General features: G+C 41.4%; 1 protein-coding gene across 3 annotated transcripts in view; it reads right to left on the bottom strand.

Annotated features, from left to right (window-relative positions):
- Positions 1-8741: 8741 nt before the first annotated feature.
- TTC27 (tetratricopeptide repeat domain 27) overlaps positions 8742-22821 on the bottom strand; it is a 169502-nt gene continuing 155422 nt past the window's right edge. For all 3 annotated transcript variants that reach the window (XM_036119108.2, XM_036119110.2, XM_078056160.1), the window contains 4 exons: positions 18569-18766; positions 17153-17264; positions 12809-12909; positions 8742-9006 (listed from right to left, as the gene is read on the bottom strand). In XM_036119108.2, coding sequence (XP_035975001.2) covers positions 8884-9006; positions 12809-12909; positions 17153-17264; positions 18569-18766 — 534 coding nt within the window. In that variant the 3' untranslated portion in view covers positions 8742-8883. The remainder of the gene's footprint in view (positions 9007-12808; positions 12910-17152; positions 17265-18568; positions 18767-22821) is intronic.

The raw sequence follows: 22821 nt of genomic DNA, 5'->3' as shown, positions 1-22821 counted from the left end.
CATTGAGGTCTGTGTTCAAAGTGTTTTCCTTCAAAGAGATTTATTCTATCAAATATCTGGTAGCACATCAATCTGGGTGTGCCAGATATAAATCTGTGGCTTTAGGCCACACAGGGTATATGAATTCTAGTATAAGAGCAGCCTTAGAGTTAGGAATGATCACAAAAGAGATTTTTCTTTTCCTTTCTTTTTCCCCTTAACCCAGAGCCAAGGCTGAGATACACAAGTCTCCCACCAACGTCCCTCTGTTGAGTGAGTTTTTGTTCTATCTATTGTTCTACTTTTCATGGAGGATGGTCTTGGATATAAAGGATCCCTGAGCCAACCTCCCACTTTGACGGGTCCTGGGTTTTTCCTCAAGTCTCCAAGCATGCATTAATACCTAAGTTTACTCCCCCATGAATTAGTATGTGCCTGCAGGGTACACACCACCTTTAGCATTCATTAACCACTCTCCATTCATGCTTTATGGCCACCGGGAATGTCCCTATTCCTCTATTCAGCCACTGAATAGATTCAGCCACTCATTTTTTTAAAGATTTTTTAAAATTTATTTGAGAGAGAGAGAGTGAGAAAGAGAGGGGTAGAGGAAGTAGCAGACTCCCTGCTGAGCAGGGAGCCCAAGCAGAACTCCATCCCAGGACTCTAGGATCATGACCCTGAGCCAAGGGCAGACGCTTAACCGACTGAGCCACCCAGGTGCCCTCAGCCACTCATTTAAAAGGAAATCTTAAAAAAAAAAAAAAAAAAAGGAAATCTTTAAAAAATGTTTTATCCAATATATTTAGTTGTTCTAAATATGGGTTTCTTAATCTGGCCATTGAAATTGATATTTATTTTATTGTATTTTGCTCCAAATGTATGTTATTTAATAACTATAGCAATCAACAATACTACATAATTATTCATAATGAAAGTAACAATACTTTATACAGAGACCTTCAATATTCAGTGAATTTTTTTTTCCATTTAATCTTTACCGTCAGTCTATGACGAAGCAATATAGGATCTATTTTCATTTTATAAAGCTCACTTACGCTCAGTGATTTTCATATAAGTATCAGAATCACCTTTGGAGCGTTAAAAATACATTTTCTCAGGACTAATGGATCTGAATCTCCAGGATTTAAATCTAGGATTTTGTAGTTGTCCTTTTTTTTTTGGAAAATTCTTTAGATGGCTCAGATTCACAGCCCTGGTTAAAAATTCACCAGACTTAAAAAAAAAATCCACTAGACAACTCAATGAACCCAGCTAGGGCTTAAATCCAAGTAATTAATCACTCTCTCCTCTCCTCTCTGGACTGATTTTAAAACCAACTGAGGTATACACTCTGAACTCCAACAGATGGAAATCAAAGTGTTCGTTTTATTTTTTTTGATGTGTTATCACATGTGAGCCTCCAGATACTTGGCCTGCAGTGTAGCTCGTGGACTGACCCATAAAGGGAGAGTTTAGAACTACAGAGCAAATCCCTACCTCAATCCAGAACTACCACCCCATTAGGAAGGAGAGAGAGAGACAGGTCAGCTCTCAGACAAGCCTGGGCCTTGACTCAAGTGTGCTTATGGGGAGAGCATGGGTCGGGGGGTGGGGGGGAGACAGCACTCTCTTTCGTTGGGAAAGTCTTGGAAGCAGACAGACAGACAGGGAGAGTCAGGCTTGTCTAGTTCCTTCCGTCACTCTTCCGGCAGTGGATTAATATGCAGAGTAAAGAGAAACTAAATTATTCCTGCTATTCTTTTCCTTCATAGCATGTTGACTAGAAATTCTCTCTCTTGGGCGCCTGGGTGGCTCATTTGTTGAGCGTCTGCCTTCGGCTCAGGTCATGATCCCAGGGTCCTGGGATCGAGCCCCGCATCGGGCTCCCTGCTCGGCGGGAAGCCTGCTTCTCCCTCTCCCACTCCCCCTGCTTGTGTTCCCTCTCTCGCTGTGTCTCTGTCAAATAAATAAATAAAGTCTTTTAAAAATTAGGAAAATTAGGGAGGGGGAAGAAGTGTATCTGACACCACTTTGCCATCAACACCACCCTTAAAACCAGGCAAGAGATGCCTTTCCCTGGGCCTTTTGCTTTAACAGGTCTCTCTCTCGTCGTCCTCCAGACACCCATTGCTCACTGGGCCAAGGGGATATACCCACCTAGAGCCTATACTAACCTCACCTTCTCGACCATGCTCAGCTACCTGAGACCCCAGAATCCCCTGCTCAAAAGCCCAAAGCCTGCAGCCGTGTTGGCATGGCCTTACCCCAGGTCCATACTCCCGAGGGCAGAGTGGCCTCTGGTCCATGCACTCCTAGGTCTACAGGGTGGCATTACGACTGTCTCTGGGTGGCATGACAGACTGAGACGGTGGCTGGGTGTGCACCCCTTGGCATTACGAGGCCCCTACAGAGAAGGGCGGGCTGAGAGAGGGCCGGCTGTCCCTGCACCACCCTCTTCTGCTCTGGAATTCCGAGGTTTTGAGAATTCTAAATTAAAATACACTCTTCCAAGTCACTACATAGGAATATTTATTAAGATCCAAAGCATAAAACAAATTTTCACAGTTTCTTAGCTTGATTTACAACATTTAAATATTTAGATATGTGGTACATGGACCCCCATTTGTGCTCTGGCTCTGAACCTCACCAGGTTGAAGGCAGGCCTACTTCCATGTGCTTTATTAGAAAGCTTAATTAAATTTTTTAAAAAGCCTATCTCTTTCTTTCGAGTGCACACACACACACACACACACATCTGCAGAAAAATGTTAACGTGGTTATTTTCTACAGGGGTGGGGATCTGGGTGATTCAGTATTTTTCTTATTTGTATTTTCTCATTTTTTCACAATGAACATGGAATGGAACACTTGTGTAATTTATTAAAGGGGAAGGTCAACATGGATCAGGACACACCCACCCCAAAAAATAACCTCTATCTTACTGGTTATGGTCAGGGGACTCAACTGAGTCCATAAAGCACACTCTAGCTCTGTGGCAGATATTCATTTTTTGTGAAAAAGAATTGTGGAGGCATAAGCAGGTTTTCTGGCCAGACAGCTATAAAAATACCAAGACAGCTTTATCAACACTGGCACCAGACATCCTATAGGCCAAACTGATTTCAGTCAGTAGAGCGACGAAGGGCACTCACAAGGCTGGAAAATCTTCTGCAGCATTGTCTCTCAGACCACAGGGTTATGACCCCCATGGGGATTATGGAAACTGGAGCCAAGTGGCTGGATGCCCCCATCCAGGGACTCTGCCAGTCCCTGGGACCCGAAAGACCATCCACAATGTCTCTTTCTCTTGATCATAACAAGAACTAATTGTGCACAGTTGCTCACAAAATACTTCACACACAGCATCTGATAACGATCCCCACAGCAATTCTCTCTGAATGAGGTGGGAGGGGTAAAGACCTCTCTCTCTGTAGGGCGGTGATTTGCATTTTATAGCTGGGGAAACTGAGGCCCAAAGTGGTTTCAGGGGCTCAGGTGTGGTCACGGCTAGGAAGTGGGGAGGCTGGAAGTTCCACCCGGGGCTGCTCACCCTGACTCACCTCGTCAGTCGATTCCTCGGGTCACCCTTCCGCTGCCTACTCCTGCCTGTCATCATTTCGCTTTCCTTTTCCCAGCACGGGTCCAACTGGAGAACTCCTGAGGATATAAAAATCGACCACCTCATAAAAACCCATCCCATTCTCGGCTTCTTCCCTTGCCCCATGCACACGGGCAGCCCAGAAACACGGGGAGGCTGCTACCAAATGAAGACACTGAGAACATGACACGTCGGTGTCATGCCCCAGCAGCACTGAATGTCATCAAGCTCCCGACAGGGACAGAAAAGATGGTGTCAGTGCTTACTATGGGTGGTTTCTAAGATACTCGGACATGTGTTTCTATTAAACCTTTTCATTTTCAGAGCACTTCTACAGGGCGCTGGGGTGGCTCAGTCAATTAAGCATTTGCCTTCAGCTCAGGTCATGATCCCAGGGTCCTGGGATCGAGACCCACTTCCGGCACCCGCTCAGTGGGTGCCTGTCCCTCTCCCCACTCATTCTCTCTCTCTCTCAAATAAGTAAGTAAATCTTAAAAAAAAAAAAAAGGGAAAAGAAAAAAAAGCACCTCTACATGCGTCTTCGGATTGATCTTGTTATAACATCTCTGTCTGTGGATGCTGACAGGCCACAAAGTGGTTAAGGCTTCCTCAAGCCCCCCAGGCTTCGAGCAGGACTCCTCTGTCTGTGAGCATGTCCATAGATACTGACGTCCATGTGAGCCCTCAGTCTGGAAAAAGTTAGCAATGCATGGGTTAGCGCCTTAACAACATTATCATGATTTACTTCCTCCCACCCCTTTCTGGCAATAACACCACCAAAGATTCAAACATGGCTGATCCTTACTGTTCAGAAGACCTCTTTAATACTATCAGTTTTCCGCCTCGAAGTCCTTGGCAGGAGTCTCTTTCCACAGATCACAATGCTGGCACGGGGCCGAGAGATGGTGTGGTTGACTCACAGGTCACTGCGGTTTATAAGAAGTCAGAATAATAAAAAGGAAGACAGGTCTGACATCACTGGCAAGGGAAAAATGTTAGCGTTGTGCTAAGTGAGCTAATTAGAGCTAGCTCTGAATGAGGTGCGAGGGGTAAAGACCCTGTCGAACAAAGCCCAGCCCCAGGAAAAGGCCCACATGAAAAGTCCAACCACTCTACTGAGTCTGCAAAACTCAAACTTGACATTAACTTGTTATTTATCCCAAAGCCAAAGGGGGAAAAAAAAAAAATCTGCTCAAGCGAACTCTTTATTAATCACTTTATTAACCAAGATGAAAGAGAAAGTGCTTATGATAAAGTAATGAGAACACACAATGGGCGCACGCACACACTCACACAAATGCACACTCAATTGCTTTTAAATTGGCTTTGCTGCAAGCTGCATATATATCCAGGGTAAAAAGTACCTCTTTGTCCACTTAAGCTACTGCAATTTAAAAAAATAAAAGAAAAAATTTCAAGATAAGCTTGACTTTATAATTCATTTGGTGAAAACCGAATGCAGCTACAATTATTATTAGGCCTTGGTCTGTGAAAGACTCTATGAGAGTTAAAAGCAAGCCAGCACTACCTTGAGCCCATAGGGATTACTCTTTTATTAGTATAGTCTTGGGATTAGTGGAAATGTCTGTCTAATGAATGCAGCTACTATATTTGAGCACATGCCTGAATAAGCTACTTGTTGATTGAAATCTATCTATTTATAAGCACTTCTGCACGTTGTGAAAAATCCATCTGTATCACCACAGCATGGCGCCCACCATTTGAATAAAGGCTCTTTGCCATTTCACTATAGGGCCTGTCGAAAGAACAGGCAGAAAGGAAGTGTGTTGCATCTACTTAACAGGTTTTATTCCTCACTCTTGGCCTATAAAGTAGAGTTACCTTATCTAAACAGTGATTTAGATTGATGTGGATGTTATAAAAACAGAAGTGGAAAAAAGTACTTTTCATGAGACTCACCCAGGGTTTTAACTTAGTAGATTTACCACAGTTTGGACAAATGGTCACAAAGAACCCAAACTAGCCCTACTTTGCTTACGTCACAGTCTTTGAGTGGCATCCAGAACACAGGTGAATTGAGTTACTACACCTATTCAGTATCATTTCTTCCTTAAATTTCTGCTTACGAAAAGCACACTGATAGCAATTCCAACAGAAACAAGTACAGCATGAAGAATAGCCTTGATATACAAATAACTCAATGCTTTCAATGTTTGGGGTCCTCCTTACCATACTGAGGCTCCATCTGAGGAAAGGCCAAGCACTCACCCTGAAAAGGAACCTCAAAGTCCAACCCAGGCTTCTGTAGTTCTGAGCCCCGCCAGCGCTTGACACACGCCCCATGGCTCTGCTTCCCAGACTCAGCATCGACTCGCTAAGCTTCCTGACTTTGAGGTTTGGGTATAAAGAAGGTATTTCTTATTCCACTGGGGCTTAATTCCTCTGTAGTTAGGGCCCCCATTTACTATGTGGCCTCTTTGGAAACAGGCTAACAAAAGCTTTACTAAATTTTCTTTTAAAAAAGGACTATAATAGACCACAGGCTATTAAGAACTGAGATTTCACAGAATTTCTCTCTTTGAAGAACTTTATAAACAATGGCAGGCAAACATTCCAGGCATCCCATTGTGATAAAGAGAAGACAGAAACCAGCCGACCACTGGAAGCTTTTTCTAGCCCCAACAGAGCAAGTAGAGAGAGTTCTGGCTACTTCTCTTTTCTAGAGTCTGTGAGCTTGTTTCCCGGTGATATCACAGACCTACGTAGCGCATGGAGTGAGAGCTCCGTAACTTGTAGCTATTGGCATGATTATTCATATATTCATGATTATTCATGTTAAAGAATCACATCTTTTATATTCTTCTACCTGACGATGCACAGAAGTAATGCCAAAAACAAAAGTAGTGATATTTGAAAACCAAAGTTGAAATTTATAAAAGATGTTTGGAAATAGCAAACATTGGGGCGCCTGGGTGGCTCAGTCATTAAGCATCTGCCTTCGGCTCAGGTCATGATCCCAGGGTCCTGGGATCGAGCCCCACATCGGGCTCCCTGCTCAGCGGGGAGCCTGCTTCTCCCTCTCCCACTCCCCCTGCTTGTGTTCCCTCTCTCGCTGTCTCTGTCAAATAAATAAAATCTTTTTTAAAAAAAAAGGAAATAGCAAATATTTAAATCATAATCTAGCAGATTTGAAGCTTTGAAGCATCAAAGACCCTACAGTAAGTGAAAAGAGCATTTTAAAGATACTGTATTACTGATTCCGCAGCTGGGTGAAAGTGCTCTAAGAGATGTTAAAAGCTTGATGGAAGGTACTATTATCACCACACTCACTTTACAGATGAAGAAATTAAGTACCTGAGTGTTAAGTATTAAGCGTGAGGAGGTGGCAGAGATGAGGTTTTGATAAAACCCCAACTTTTCCTATTTTACCATAGTACCTCCCCATACATTTTCTTTAATTATGTTAAACATTCACATGAGATTATTAAACATAATTAACAGATCTATGTCTTTAAAATAAGCCATTTAACAGCTCTCTTTTGTGAGATCATTCCAAGAAAAAAGAGGGTGTAGGGCATTGTCCTGGAAACTCTGATTCAACATAGCGTTTGAGAACAGGCCTGGAAGGAGATGATCCTTTTGTGACTTGGTTTGTGACAACTCAGACTCACTCATGTCTTTCTACCTTGAAGCCAAACGAAAACAAACTGAGAACTAAAAACTTCTAATACTTGGAAACTCTTCTTCAATTTTCCATTTGATTCCTGAAACCTTTGCCCTTCCAAGTATTTGTCTATCCATTTTCTATTGGGGATCACAGCTGGGACTGATAAAGAGTTCATCTTAAAACCTCAATCCATCCATCCATCCATCCATCCATCCAACCATTTACCCACCTACTCTCCAACAGCTTCCATAAAAGATTTGAATGGACATTTAATGTTAACTCAGGCTATGAGCTCACTTTACTGGTCTTTCTCATAGCTACTATGTCTCCTATAAAAGAAACTGCTCTTGGGGCGCCTGGGTGGCTCAGTCGTTAAGCGTCTGCCTTCGGCTCAGGTCATGATCCCAGGGTCCTGGGATCGAGCCCCGCATCAGGCTCCCTGCTCAGCGGGAAGCCTGCTTCTCCCTCTCTCATTCCCCCTGCTTGTGTTCCCTCTCTCGCTGTGTCTCTCTCTGTCAAATAAATAAATTAAAAAAAAAAAAAAAAAAGAAACTGCTTTTTTTTTTTAGACTTGTGTACTAAAAAAGAAAAGCAGGTGGTTAAGGAAAGGAAAAGCACTGGTAAGCATTTATAACTAAAATTCATCCATGAAAGTTTTTAAAGACTGTTTTTTTAATGTTCAGAATACTTTTATTTGTGGAGTATGCATTTTAAAATTTCCAATGGCAGCTGAAACTCACAAAGAAGCCAGAGGTAGAAATTATTCACATTCTATAAATAAGAACATAGATAAAAAGCAAGGGTCAAATGACTTATGCATGGGACCCAAAATTCAGCAACCCAAGCCAGGACTGAGAATTCCTCACCATGACTTTTGTAGTAAGATTATTAAGCTCAGCTGCTGCCTTCAATATTTGTTTCCACAGACATTACTAAGAAAGCATTTTACTTTGGCATTTTTGTAATATGGCAGCATTTATGGCTGTCTTCACTCAATAACCTTATTAAACAACCATCTTTAGGACTGGCAGTCTACAAAATGAGGAGGGTCAGCCTGGTTAGTAGTGGTTAATGGCTCAATCAAAATTTGGGTTATGTCACTTTTTTTCTTGCATTTTCTTGATTTAGAAGCTAAAGTATGCCCACATTTCTAATTAGCCAAGCCTGTATCTTTCTGACACAAATATAAAATCTCAAGAAGGAGAAAGATTTCTGTCATTCTATCTACCTTTTATCATTTTTGGATAATAATGCAGCCAATCCAATGATTCCACAGACTTGTAGTGTGTGGATTTTTTTCCCTGTTACAGACTAAGTCTTTCCAAAGGATGCTCTAATTCATTTTAGGCTGAGAGAGAATAAACCCTATGCTAAAAAGAAAACTGTAATTTTTTCTCTTAGTGCCAAAATACTTCAGCACAGAATACAAAAGAATATACTAAATTCAACTGCAACTAAGCCTAAAGAAACAGGGAACTTTTAATTAACGTACTTCGGAAAGTCCAAACGTGGAAAAATCACAAAACAAAAATGTTAGCCATTAAAGAGAAATTTATTTTAAAAAATCAATTATCTTGTGTTTCAGATACACAGGTATAAAAGAAATTCTTATACACAGGTATAAGAGAAATTCAGAAGGTGAGCGCTCCTTTTCCAAAAACTGTTCCCAGGATGGTCAGTACTGGTTTCGAAACTGGTTGCTTAGGCCTTGCAGCTCTATGACGAGGGCGTCCATCGCTGCTTTCTCATCAGCTAACTCCCTGGAAATTTCTCCACTTGACACATCTGTAAAAAGTTGCTGCAACATAAAGAACAAAGGAGAACTATCAAAACAATGACAATCTCTTTAAAATAAAATAGGTACAGAGGATAGAATTAAAATTCCCTGTATCTAATAATACCACATGGTAGTAGCAATGGTTAGTGTTTGTTCTGCTCACCATCCTGGAAATGTACAAGCCGCAAAATTAAACCAGGCATCAAACAACATGCCTGAACTTGTAAATTCAAATGAGCTCTGCTCTTAAAAATGGTTGCCCTTTAAAAATAGTTGCAGTTGAATTCACTAGTTATTCATTTTTTTAAAAAAATTTTATTTATTTATTTGTCAGAGAGAGGGATAGCCCGAGCAGGGGGAGGGGCAGAGGGAGAAGCAGGCTCCCTGTTGAGCAAGGAGCCCGATGTGGGACTCGATCCCAGGACCCTGGGATCACCTGAGCCGAAGGCAGATGCTTAACCCACTGAGACACCCAGGTGTCCCCTGGTTATTCATTTTGATGTCATACGATGGTTTCAGGATGAATGGACATTTGTCATCCAAACAAAACAAATCTATTCATTGTGTATATAAGCAAAATGAATATATTTTATATTCAAGCTCATACAAATCATACCCCTTTATGCCAATTATTTGAAAATTATTACGGCTTAGGACTCAGAGGCCACAAAGATTATCAAGATTTGGTAAAAGCAAAGAAGCTCAGCATATTAAAATAAAAATAAATGTGCCCTCTTCCTGTAAAAGGAATTGCCTTGGGAGGCACATTGCAACATACTTCGGTAATGCCACCATAGCTGAGGCATTCTGGAGAGCCTTTCTATTTGGAACTGCCTGCTGAGCCAGGACAGGCACCCAAGAAAATAAGCTTCAGGATTTTACGACCACAGTGTGCATGTGTGTGTGTTTGTGTGTTGATCAGAAATGTAATTTACTCAACATACTTTTTCTTTTTTTTTTTTTTTTTAATTTGAGAGAGAGAGAGAGCGTGAACAGGACGGGGTGGGGGGGGAGGGCAGAGGGAAAGAATCTCAAGCAGACTCCATGCTGAGCATGGAGCCCGACACAGGGCTCGATCCCAGGACCCTAAGATCATGACCTGAGCCGAAATCAAGTCAGTCGCTTAACCGACTGAGCCACCCAGAAGTCCCACTGTCTATCTTTTTCACCAGGCCTGACTAGATGACTTGTTTACCATTACCATATGACTATTTACTATCACGACCATAGATAATAAGACATGACAATTGTTCTGATGGTTATTCTAAAAAGGGAGTCCCAAAGATGTTTTGCGTGATGGTATAATCACTGGGACAAGCTTAGAGTTTCACTGAATGCAGGACTTCATCAATGTTCAGTAAAGATTTGTCACATTACCATGTAGTCACACCGTGCACAGCATTTCATAAGAGAATGACATAGGAGCCGTCACAATGTGATCAGTAGAGAAAACACCTTTTAGAAAAATAACCTAGACTCACATAGCATATTTTATTTTTACTAAGAATTATAGTGCTTGCAAATCATCATGAATCTGCATCACTCACCTATAAACTAAAGAGGAAGGAGAGAGAAACTGAGGCTTAGAAAGAATGGATTATTTGCTGAGGATCCCAAAGTGTGTAAGTGGTAAAATCTGTCCTGTCTCCAGGCTCTCCGGCATTTTCCCCAACAGCCCTCATGCCCTCTGCAGCAAATCTGCACAGCGATTGGCCGGGGGGTGGGGGGGCGGAGCCCATGGACTGGTTGAGTCTCAGGTGAGTCTCTAGGCTCTAGGAGTTTATTTCCATGAACTCCCTGGCCTGGCAAGAAAAGATCAGAGATTGGTGCAAACCAAGCTTATTACAAGCTATTTAATAGAGCTATCTATCCTATTTCATTCTCACTCTTTAAAGTGTTCTAAAAAAGTGTTTTGGGGATCGCAATTCAGCTGAGCAAACCCAAGTTGTTAAAAAAAAATAGGAAAGGCATATGATCTACTACAAAATCAGAGACTCCCAAACACTCTAGCAAAAACAGGCTTTCAGAAGGAGGCGTTGGGAGGCAAATTTTCCCAGTTGGGATCTAATGAGAACAAAATCTAAACACAGATGATGTTCTGAGGCCTCATTTTCAATGTTTGGGGATCTTCCACAAAAGGGAGGATGGGCAGTACCTGCAGAGACAAGACATTTAGGTTTGCAGGTACAGATTTATGTAAAAGTAATAACTTTTAAGAAAAAGCTTTGCACAGAGATAAGGGAACTAGTAGAGTATCTCCTGAGGAAATAAACAATCGTGGGTAGGTTAGTAATCCAACCAAAACTAAACTAGGAAACCTAGCTCCTGAAGGAAAGTCACAGGAGAAGCCTGCTACCTTGACTTTCTTTGAGAGTCTGTGCAGCCTTCTGAGAGATATAAAATTCTGAAGTTATCATACCAAGCTGGGAGGAAATACAGTTCTTCCTGGTAGATTATTAGAAACCGGGTCCAGCTTGCAGATTAAAAGGATAGTAAAGCAAGTTAATAATCTAAAGGGGCAAAAATGATGCCCTCATCAGAAAAGATCAAGCAATTAATAAAAAGACATACTTACTCTGGGAAGGTTTTTACATGTGTCCTGAAGTGACTTCACTTGCCATAGACTTGCTCTCAGAAGTGTCAGAATTCATTTACAACCCAAGATTAAATAATGAAGGCAAGCAAAAATGAGAAAAGAAAGCACTGAATTGTATTAGAAACTATATTCCTTGGGGCGCCTGGGTGGCTCAGTCGGTTGGGCTCAGGTCATGATCTAGGGTCTGGGGATTGAGCCCCACATCGGGCTCCCTGCTCAGTGGGGTGCCTGCTTCCCCCTCGGCCCACTCATGCTTTCTCTCTCTCAAATAAATTAATTAATTAAAAAAAAAAAAAAAAGAAAGAAACTATATTCCTTTACAGTTTGCTTCCAGAGGTATAATCCACACCTGGCTGCAGGGATCTCCCAGGCTCCGCCCCGTACCTGCCTTGCCACAGGTAGACGCTCCGAGTTCAGACTCCAAACCAGTTCCCTCAGGGATTCTCAGGCGTCCCCAACCCAGCGCTAGTTCACAAGGTGGCATTTGTAGATTGATGGTAAATGTTTTAGTTGTCAAACCTGAGTCACTCACCGACCTTAATCTTTGTGAAATCCATATACTACCTACTTCATATTTGTTTCGAAATCAGTTTTTTTTGTAGTTTTTAATTTTATTATATTATGTTAGTCACCATACAGTACATCATTGGTTTTTGATGTGGTGATCCACGATCCATTGTTTTCGTATAACACCCAGTGCTCCATGCAGTACGTGCCCTCCTTAATACCCGTCACCGGGCTTCGAAATCAGCTTCTTAAATAAAAGTCTTTTTTTAGAGGAAACATTACATTACTGCAAATGAAAAATAAGCAATAATATTCACGAAAATGTAGATCTGAGGTGCTAGTTAAAGTTTTTCTAACATGTGCTGAAATAAATACACACTGAAATCGAAAGTTCAGCCAAGCGCTATCAGGGGCATATATGTCACACTTCGGAAAAAGTGACAGTAAGAAGAGCATTGTTTTAATTTAAATTCAAGAAAGCAGCAGGGCTGGGTTATAAGTATTAATTTCAAAGACTCCCAAGTTACCCACAGGAGTCTAGCCACTGGGCCAGTAACACCCCCACCAGTCCCACCGACCCCCTGGGGGCTGACAGCTAAAACGTAACGTGGGCCTAAAATCAGCCCTGACGTAAAAGAAGATTCAAGAGCAGTCAGCTCATGCTAGAGACCCTTCTTCCTACGGCACTTTGAGTTAAATCACATTTTAAATCACTCTCACCTTTGCTTTAGATAACAGGCCCTGTAAGTTGAGTCGAACTGAAGGAAGCACCTGTACGGCCTCTGCGGGACTGGATTTGTTTTTACTGTGTTTTATAGCCACTGAAACATAAATATGGGAGAAAACATGCGTTAAATACTGGCAACGATAATTTACAAGTGCCAAAAACCATTACTTAATTAGGATTTTATAGTACGGACTTGAGAAATATTCCCACATGGAAAGGTTTTGTTTTGGCAAAAGGACAACAATTATGTGCATAATTTCCCCCATTATCCTTCTTCACGCTTATTGCTAAACGGAGAATTTTGAGGGGAAATAGGTGATTTTTGGTAAGTTACAGATCACTGGGAGAAGACCCTAAACACACACACACACACACACACACACAGTGAAATTAGGCAAAAAGAGACAAAATCTAGCTGAACGCAAGGTGCCCACAGAGGGCAAAAGCAGATGTAGCAGATCTTTAGTGTAGCTTCCCGGGGCACCGGGTCCCAAATGGGGGCTTCACAGTGGCCCATGACACCAGCCCAGTGAAGCGACATCCAGGTATTTACAGCTCAATTCTAACCGCGTTTTCCTACTCCGGGTTTACGTCCCCATTCTGGAAGAAGTGATTTCAACAACCTATGTGCTTGTGTTCAGCGAAGGTGACCACACCCGGGCTCTCAGGTTGCTGAGTGGTGCTTGGCATCAGCAGGGAGTGGGAGAGGACGAAGTCACTCACGCGTGACAACGCTGTGTCCAGCGAGCCAGGGAGCCCATCTTCCTAAAACGTGAAATTATCAAGAGGGGATAATCCTCCCTAGCAGAAGGCCTGGCTATTAATGCTTTATAAGAACAAGTGAGGAGCTTGGTAAAAATACAATGCCTGGTATCTCTCCACTGGTTTGTTTTTATATTTGTTCTTCTAAATTATGCTTGCCACAAAGCAGACCAATAACCAGATCCTATTTTAAAACTACACTAAACAGGGGCGCCTGGGTGGCTCAGTTGGTTAAGCGACTGCCTTCGGCTCAGGTCATGATCCTGGAGTCCCTGGATCGAGTCCCGCGTCGGGCTCCCTGCTCGGCAGGGAGTCTGCTTCTCCCTCTGACCCTCCCCCCTCTCATGTGCTGTCTCTCTCACACTCTCTCTCTCAAATAAATAAATAAAATCTTTTAAAAAAAAAATAAATAAATAAAAAATAAAACTACACTAAACAGTGCAACGATGAAAGTCACTCAGTGCCCTAGATCTTAGACCAGGAATGGAAAATAGGTGTCTTTCTTGCATGTAAACTCTCATCAATTGGTGGGGATTGCCTGTGCCTGGAAAATCGTTTTATCATTAATTAATCTTCCATGGCTGGTGAGAACCAAGTTTGACATTCTCATTTCAAAATAATTATTAGACTTTGACATTTCTCAGCTAAGGGTTGAAACAATGCATGGTAATCAACAATGTGCAACTCGTTTTCAAAGGGCACAGTCAACCTGGAGATAGTGAGGATTATGATGTCTGTGTGCCTTAGGAGAAGAACGTTGTACTACCACGGCTGAGGTATTTGGGCTGTTAAATACCTAGGAACGTATCAGAAACAGCTTCTTTTTTTTTTTTAATTCTTATTTTCATTCAGGAAAAATTTTTAAAAAATAGAGCAAAAAGACAAAAACACTATTACACCCCTCGCTTAATCCCATTTCCAAAAAGCACTAGAGACAAAGATAAGAGTTCTAGAAAGGGAGAGAAATAAAATGCTGTTCCAAATCATCAGGAAATCCAAGATAGCAGTGCTTCCTCCAGGCAGACTATAGTTAAAATGCATAACTATTATTTTGAAAGTCCCTGGATGGCAAAGAAGGAACCAGCTTTTGCCTACCCTTTCCCAGAAAACAGAATAGCAGAAATTGGAAATGAATAGCCCCCAGACAATACAAATGGGTATACACGATGACAACATTGTTACAGAAAGGTCTGAAGCCCTATGGAGAGACACTGCAATGTCTTATCAAGTACATGGCTACTCTTAAAAATAGCAACCCAAAAGGGAGTAAATCATGTGGAGGGGTGTGTGTGTGTGTGTGTGTGTGTGTGTGTGTGAGTGTGTGTGTGTGTGTGTGTGTGATTTTTTCTTAATGTTTTATTTTCTTTTTCAGAATTGAGCAAGTGTTGGGGAGAAAGATAAGAAAAAGAATAGAATAACAAAGAAACCCAGTTCATTCCTCAGCTGAGCACTGGTCTACAAAAGCAACAAAGAGGGCGCCTGGGTGGCTCAGTCGTTAAGCATCTGCCTTCGGCTCAGGTCATGATCCCAGGGTCTGGGATCGAGTCCCACACCGGGCTCCCTGCTCGGCAGGAAGCCTGCTTCTCTCTCTCCCACTCCCCCTGCTTGTGTTCCTGCTCTCGCTATCTCTCTCTCTGTCAAATAAATAAAATCTTAAAAAAAAAAAAAAAGCAACAAAGAAAAGGTAAAGTTTTATCTTCATAAATCTAAAATATCACCAGAAACTAAAGCTGAGCATCCACTCACAGATGCTTAAAGTGTTGTAGGAACACCAACACCTAATTCATTAAAGTCAGAGGAAACTTAAAAGAATAGAAGCTTGTTTTTCTCCCAGTACTGCCCTGATGAAAAATGGTGCCCAAAATAGCTTAAAAACGACTTTAAGATACAAACTGAAGATTTTCTTCCTGCAGTACTTATTTCTTTAACCTTGCATTTATATTTGACAGGTTTAATAGCATCACTTAGTGACTACAGAAAATATCTTGGCTTTGACTGTTACAAAGCTAGCTGTTCACAGAAATGTTTAGGGTTGGCAATCTCAAGTAGATAAGATAAATTCTTCCAAGGAGATTGCACCTTGCTGTAATTATGTACATAATACACCTAGGTATGGGTTTCCTCAAACATGGTACTATATTCACAAAGGTCAAAGGCATCAGGACTCACTCACTCTGAGCCCACCCACCATGAGGCCAGCACAAGCCACATGAACTGCAGCCACATTCCACGGGTCTATCGGCGATGACCTCCACCTCATCTACTCTGTAGTTCAGCTACACAGAGTTCAGCATGTCTCCCTGATCTGTCAAGGGGTAGGCGGCCCAGATAATTGGATATTTATATCCTTCTTGTCAGTGATATCAAAGACCGTAAGTAGAATTATCAACTACTAAGCCCATTTCTAAACTGTTTGAATGTTCTGTGACTTCTTTAGAGACACGTTAACCTTTACTCTTGCTCCTCCTTTTTCTCTTTTTAGTTTTGAATGCCTTATCAGACAGCTCAGCTCCTCTACCCCAGAAGGAACAGGGTTGGGGTGAGAAGGTCAGGGATTCACATTTCAACCATGTGCAAGATACTCTTAAGTGTTTAAATGTGTTTTCATTTATTCTTCCTAACAAGAAGGTAGGCATTACCCCCATTTTACTGATGAGGGAACTAAGGCTCAGAGGAGTTAAGTGATTTACCCAACACCACCTAGCAAGTACATGGCAGAGCCGGTCCTGGAGTTTAGGTCTCCCTGATTTCAAGAGTCTGCCCTTTTTACAGTCTCATTGGCTCCCCAATTACTGTAACTATTAGTTGCCAAAAAAGTTAGAGGAGGACTTTAGGATGGGTTCATAGTCTCTGTGATTCAGTTCTTAACACTGTGGCTTCATTATTTTATTTGAACTGCATATCCAGGGCATCACACATCCATACTCAATTCTAAATATAAAAATGCATTATTAAATTTAACTGGTATATTTTTTCATTAATGCAAATAATGAAAAGGGGCCTTTATCTGGAATATACCCAACAGGCATGCAACCTTATATGTAAGGTTATCTCTCCCCTCAAATATCATCCACTAAATTTCCCAAACGCAGGGATAGGATTAATTTTTTACTTCTTTTGCATATGCCACAGCTTTTTGTACATTCTACGTCCTCCAGTAAACTATGTATTTTTGAGAAAAAATATTTCCATTTATAAAGGAAGACTACAAGTCCGGAAATGTTAACAGATTTCCTTAATACTACACAAGCAACACCAACAGACCTTGTGTGCTTGAAGGTCAGATACAGTTGGAAAGGTACTTCACGTCTTTAAAGCTCCTGATACCCATCACTTATTCCAATGGTATTTAAGCCTCTATCCTTCCTACGCTCCGGCCTCTATTTGCTCCTGTTGCTCCAAAGTGCTTACTACCTAGCAGCTGGTCTCATAAAGATTTGCTGCATGAAATATGACAATTTCCATAGAAGGAAATAATCTGAACTTATTTGTAATGGAACTTCACTTTTGACAAATTCTTTTTCAGTACAAATACATTAAAACATGGCAGGGATAGCGAACGTTACATCAAATACCATGTGCGAGTCCTAAGGCTCTCTGCACCACTTGCTTAAATGATGTCATATCTTTCTCCCAACAACTGGACTGTGTGTCACACTTGTATGCCTTAGAGAGATACTGGAACGCCTGAGGACAGAAAAAGAACAATGTTCAGAATAACAAGTAGAATGCACATTTCAAACTCGGTTTCCTGGAAGTCATGTGGAACTAATTCCAACTTGAAAAACGAGCATCTGTGTCATGCAGCGCGGTCTTTATTATTCTCATCAAAGAAGGGGTACAGACGCACAGCCAACAGCAATAAGCAATTAAAAGCAATCAAATGGATGTATTTGGATAGAGACACTTCCCTCCAAACAGAAAAACAGAAATGCCAGGTTTGGAAATCTAGAAGAAGGGCACACACCTTTCCTCAGCATCTGTAGCCATCAGCTTAAGAGCCTGGTTTAGAGAATGAGGCATGAACTTGACGACAACTACAGAATTACCGGAGGTGTGTATCCTCACAGAAGTTTAAAACACTCTTTCCCAGCCCCATCCTTGCAGATTCTTGAGGGAGAAGTCACCAGTCAGAGAATTCAGACTACCCTTGATTCCATATGCAAGAGCACATAATTCAAGAAGAAATGGAAGGAGAGAAAGTAGGAGTGTGTGCATGTGTGCGTGCAATTATGTGTTCTCTGGGTTGACAAGCAATGGTAGAAGCCAGCTGGGTGGACTGAGGGAGGAGAGATGGCTAGGAATCCCACAGATTAGCTGTACTGCAGCGAATTCCAAACTCACGCAAGGAGTACATGTGACTTGTTGTGGATGTTTTGAAAAGAACAGAAAACAATTATTTCAACCTTGGAAACTCTGGGGGCTCCTTTGAGTTCTAAGATAAGAGGCCAAAGGCATAACTTGAGTGTAACTGGTGTTCTAATGCGCTTTCGAGAAAGGTGCAGGGCAACCTCTGTGAAGCATGTTGTGTTTAGACTTACAAGCCCTCCTCCAATGTTCTTATCTAGTGCCTTTTTCTTTTTCCCTTCCATGGCCCCTATCTCAGATCTAAACCGTCTTTGTCCCTGGGCCCCATCTCCCTGAGTCTTCAGCAAGGAGCCTGCAGAAAGGGCTGGGGGTAAATAATGGGAGCAGCTGCTCGCGGCAGCTCCAGTGGGGGAGCAGGCTGGAGAGACCCTTTTGCAGGAAACAGAGAAAATTATGTAAGAAAAATTCATAGAAAGAAAAAAAAAAGTGAATGCTTACAAGTCTTAACCCGCCCACAATTCAAAGTGCTTATGTTAAAGATTCTGAATCAAAATGGAAAACCTAAGCATATCAATCATCCATTTCAAGCTATTTAACTCTTCCTCCAACCATCAAGGAAGCAGATCCAATACACATAATTCAAACAAAAGGCAAGCACCCGGGAGGACTGAAAGAGGACTTACCTTTTCATTTTCATCAGGCTTTTCGCTCTGCCCATTTCCATACACTTCGGCATACAGCCTCCAGATTTCTCCATCATTCGTCACTCTTGAAGTCACTCTGCCTAGTAACTCCTGCAGCTTCCCTTTGAGGCCAGTTGCAACATCTCCACTTCGATCGGTCATCCCGTCAACCACTGCCCTGACCAGAATTTTAAGGACCTTAAAAAATGCACAGAACAAACTGGTAAGCTAGAAAAAAACCAAATAATAACAAAAAACAAAGGGCTACCATCACCATCATCAATGACTGTGATGGTGAAAAACCTTGAGACCTGCTGGAATATCATCTTTACACTTCTTAAAAATTAACATCAAGCCATGCTGAACCACTCTCTAGAATCACATGCTGATTCGCATAGGCTCCCTTTTAAGGCTCCTGGGAGGTTTCTTCTTTTACAGGCTTGATGCTTCTCTCTTCTCATTCTGAGTGCTCTCTCTGAATGATCTGATTGACACCTGTAGCTTTTAGGAATGTAAGCTCAGACTCATGGTCCTAACTACATACAGCAAAAAAAGTGGAAAAGAGAACATTTAGTTCTGTTTTTTCTTTCTTGTTTGGACAAGATACCTTATCTCTGCCTATAAATTCACATTACAACCCCACATGTGTAGTTTTAATTCTGAAAAAATAAAATTTTTATTACAATCCGACTCGTGGTTTTATTTTTTGTTTTGTTTTGTTTTTTTGTTTTTTAAAGATTTTATTTATTTGACAGAGAGAGACACAGCGAGAGAGGGAACACAAGCAGGGGGAGTGGGAGAGGGAGAAGCAGGCTTCCCATGGAGCAAGGGAGCCCGACGCGGGGCTTGATCCCAGGACCCAGGATCATGACCTGAGCTGAAGGCTGACGCTTAACGACTGAGCCACCCAGGCGCCCCCACCACTCGTGGTTTTAAATCTAAAAGTAACAATGCAGAAGAGATTGCATGGATATGCACTACTGTCAAGTGATCATTCTTTAAACATTTCAAGGATTAACACATTTTAAAAGGGATGGCCTACTAAAATAGTTACTATCAAGTACAAATAAAGCATACTAAATTAGTAAAATACTTTGCTTTCTCTGGGATCTGACAATTGGCCCAACATCCTCCTCCTATAGGAGGAGTTGGGGGAGAGAAAACTTTCAGCTTTCTTGCCAATGAAAATGGAGAGAGGCAGTGCAGGTGTTTGAGAGGGGAAAAGTTGGAGAAGAGAGTGTATGTGTGTGTGTATTTGGTGGTGTGTGAAGGGAACGGAACAGTAAAAGGGTAAGGAGGTGGCTTGTCTATGTGAACAGGAGCAGGTAGGGCGAAGGGAACTTTAGACAGGCAGATACCAAAGCCTCTACACAATTCATATGCAGATGTCACAAGAAGAGAGTGGGACCTTGAACAGGAGTGGAAGCACTGACAAATGTCTTCATACTCTCTATCTGTATGTTCAATGGCCAGTTAAATGAGCTTAGAAGAAAGTTCTATGAGGAGGAATAAATAATAGAAGTCATTCATGGCCATGGCAGATATTGCCTAAAGAGATTCTGTTGAGTAAGAATCAGATTACAGATAGAATCCTAAGGAACACTACACTTAAGGGAAGGTAAACAGGGGACTATGCATAAGCAAGACTAAAAAGGAGTGCTCAGAAAGATGGGATAAAGTGATGTCATGGAAACCAAGGGAGGAGGAAGTAACAAGAAGAGCACAGCTATAAAAGTTTAGGGCTGGAAGACTCCACTGGATTTAGCAATTACAAAGGGTTAGTGACTATCCAGAGCTAAAGCCAGAAGAAAGGCAGGAGACATTGATTTCAGACAAGAGGCTTACAAAGAGAGAGAAAAACATGAAAACCAAGACAATTATTAACATCATAAAAAACAAAAAGCAAAAAAAACCCCAATCATAGTAGCCTGTAATGCTCATTTTGTATATTATATATATAGGCATAGACTATTAATAGAGAATATTCATGTAACCAAAAAATTTAATGTAAATATCCTGGGAAAATAAGAAAGAGAAGTAGCACTTAGGGTGCCTGGGTAGCTCAGTCTGTTGAGCATCCGACTCTTGATCTCAGCTCAGGTCTTGATCTCAGGGTCGTGAGTTCAAACCCTGCTTAAAAATAACACAATTTAGAGGTGGAATAATTCTTGGGGATACAGAATCCATGATATGGCCACTTGAATGGGTTGCTCATAGGGAGTAAAGAAAAGGACAAAGAACTTTTAAGTCCAGGGCACCTGGGTGGCTCAGTTGGTTAAGCAACTGCCTTCGGCTCAGGTCATGATCCTGGAGTCCCACATCAAGTTCCCTGCTTGGCAGGGAGTCTGCTTCTTCCTCTGACCCTCCCCCCTCTCATGCTCTCCCTCTCTCAAATAAATAAATAAAATCTTAAAAAAAAAAAGAACTTTAAGTCCAAAGTACTGGACATAGCATCCACCTAAAACACTAAGTACTCAAGAACAGCTAGATCAAGAGTGAAGTGTAATATCTATAGAATTAGTTGCTGAAATCCGCTATAAATACAGGGACTATGACATTGGTAAACAGCAGTGATGAGGACAGGTCTTCTGTCTACTACATCACAGAATTGTTGTATCAAGGAGTCAACATATATGTAAAGAGCTTCAAAACTATAAAGCAATATAAACCTATAAACTATTATGATGATCACTGATCCTCAACTTCCTCACTCCATCAAAAGTGGACAGCAAAACCCTCATTGTTAGCTCACTCTCCATATGCTCCTAAACTTCCTTCTGGTTCAAAAGAGACCTAAAGAAAAACAGAATCCACCACCATGGTAGCAGCCCTCAATACCTCCCCACTACCTCTGCTGTGAGCATCACTGTGTGCCAAGCCCTGTGCTGAGCACATGACCAACCTGATCTCATTGGTTCTCATAGCAACCCTAACAGGCAGGTACTCTCCCCACTTTACAAATACACTCAGGCAAGAGAGGCTAAATGTACTTTCTCTGGGTCCCACAGCAAGTAAGTCACGGAAAGGGGTTTTGAACACCAGTGGTATTTGACTCCTGAGCTTTGATGGAGATGATGAGAAGACAATAATGGTAGACAACACTTCCATCTATATATATGTAAGAGACACAGAGAGACAGAGACGGTGACAGAGACAGAGAGACGAAGAGAGCATGTGAGCATGTTCGAGAGCCAGGGCCTCCGTGAACACACAATCCTCCTGACAGTCCTGTGAGGAAGGTGCTCTTGTTATTTGCATTCTGTAGATGCAAGAATTCCAATTTCCAAGAAATTGGAGCACAGAGGAGTCAAGTAACTTGTCCAAGGTCACACACCTGGGAAAGGTGGAGTTGGATTTGAACCCACAGTCCAGGTCCTGGATCTTGCACTCAAGCATTCATTGTGTTCATTTACAAGGCACAGTTCCTTACTCCTGTTATTTCTTCCTTTCTAATAAATTCTTTTATACTGGAAAAATTTCTCTTTTATGAAATATGTATACTAGTGACTTTGATCATTTCATTATTTCTTCGCCAAATCTTGAATTGACCAAAACCAAACAGGTTTTGGTAGTTTTATTATTTATTTATTTATTTATACTTCCCCCAGACATAGGAGCTAATCAAAAACAAAAAGGAAAATAAAATTCCCAAACATAAGCACTACTAACATTGCAGTGAATTTCTTCTAATTTTTTACTATGTGTGAATTTTTTAATACCATGTAAACAGTCTTATCTTCCCTGTTTCACTTAACATTACGTCATGGAATTTTTTCATGTTTTCATATACTCTTTAAAATAGATCATCTTAATAGATTTAAAATATTCCACGGGGTTGACATACTGTAACAATTTCCCTGCAGTCAGATAAATAGGCTGCTTCCATGTGCTCCCACTGTTGATATTATTATTAAAATTAACCACTTCAATGCGTATTTTTGTGCCCAAAGTTCTTTTCCACACTAAAGCTTTCCTTAGTTAGATTTCTAGAACAGGAGCATCTGGCTGGCTCGGTCAGTGGAGGCTGTGACTCTTGATCTCAGGGTTGTGAGTTCAAGCCCTACCTTGGGTGTAGAGGTTACTTAAAAAAATTGAAAATCATAAAAAACAAATTCCAGAAACAGAATTATGGAATCAAGGGAATAGACATTTTAAGACTCTGGTAGTGAGTTTGATACTTTCTACAAGGGCTAAATCAAATTAGATGCCTATCAGTGGTAAATGAAAATGTGTCATTTCATTGCATATTACCA

Source organism: Halichoerus grypus, chromosome 10, assembly GCF_964656455.1.
Source record: "Halichoerus grypus chromosome 10, mHalGry1.hap1.1, whole genome shotgun sequence".
Lineage (NCBI taxonomy): Eukaryota > Metazoa > Chordata > Mammalia > Carnivora > Phocidae > Halichoerus > Halichoerus grypus.
The sequence above is the reverse complement of the archived record's forward strand: the minus strand, read 5'-3'. Positions and strand labels throughout refer to the sequence as shown.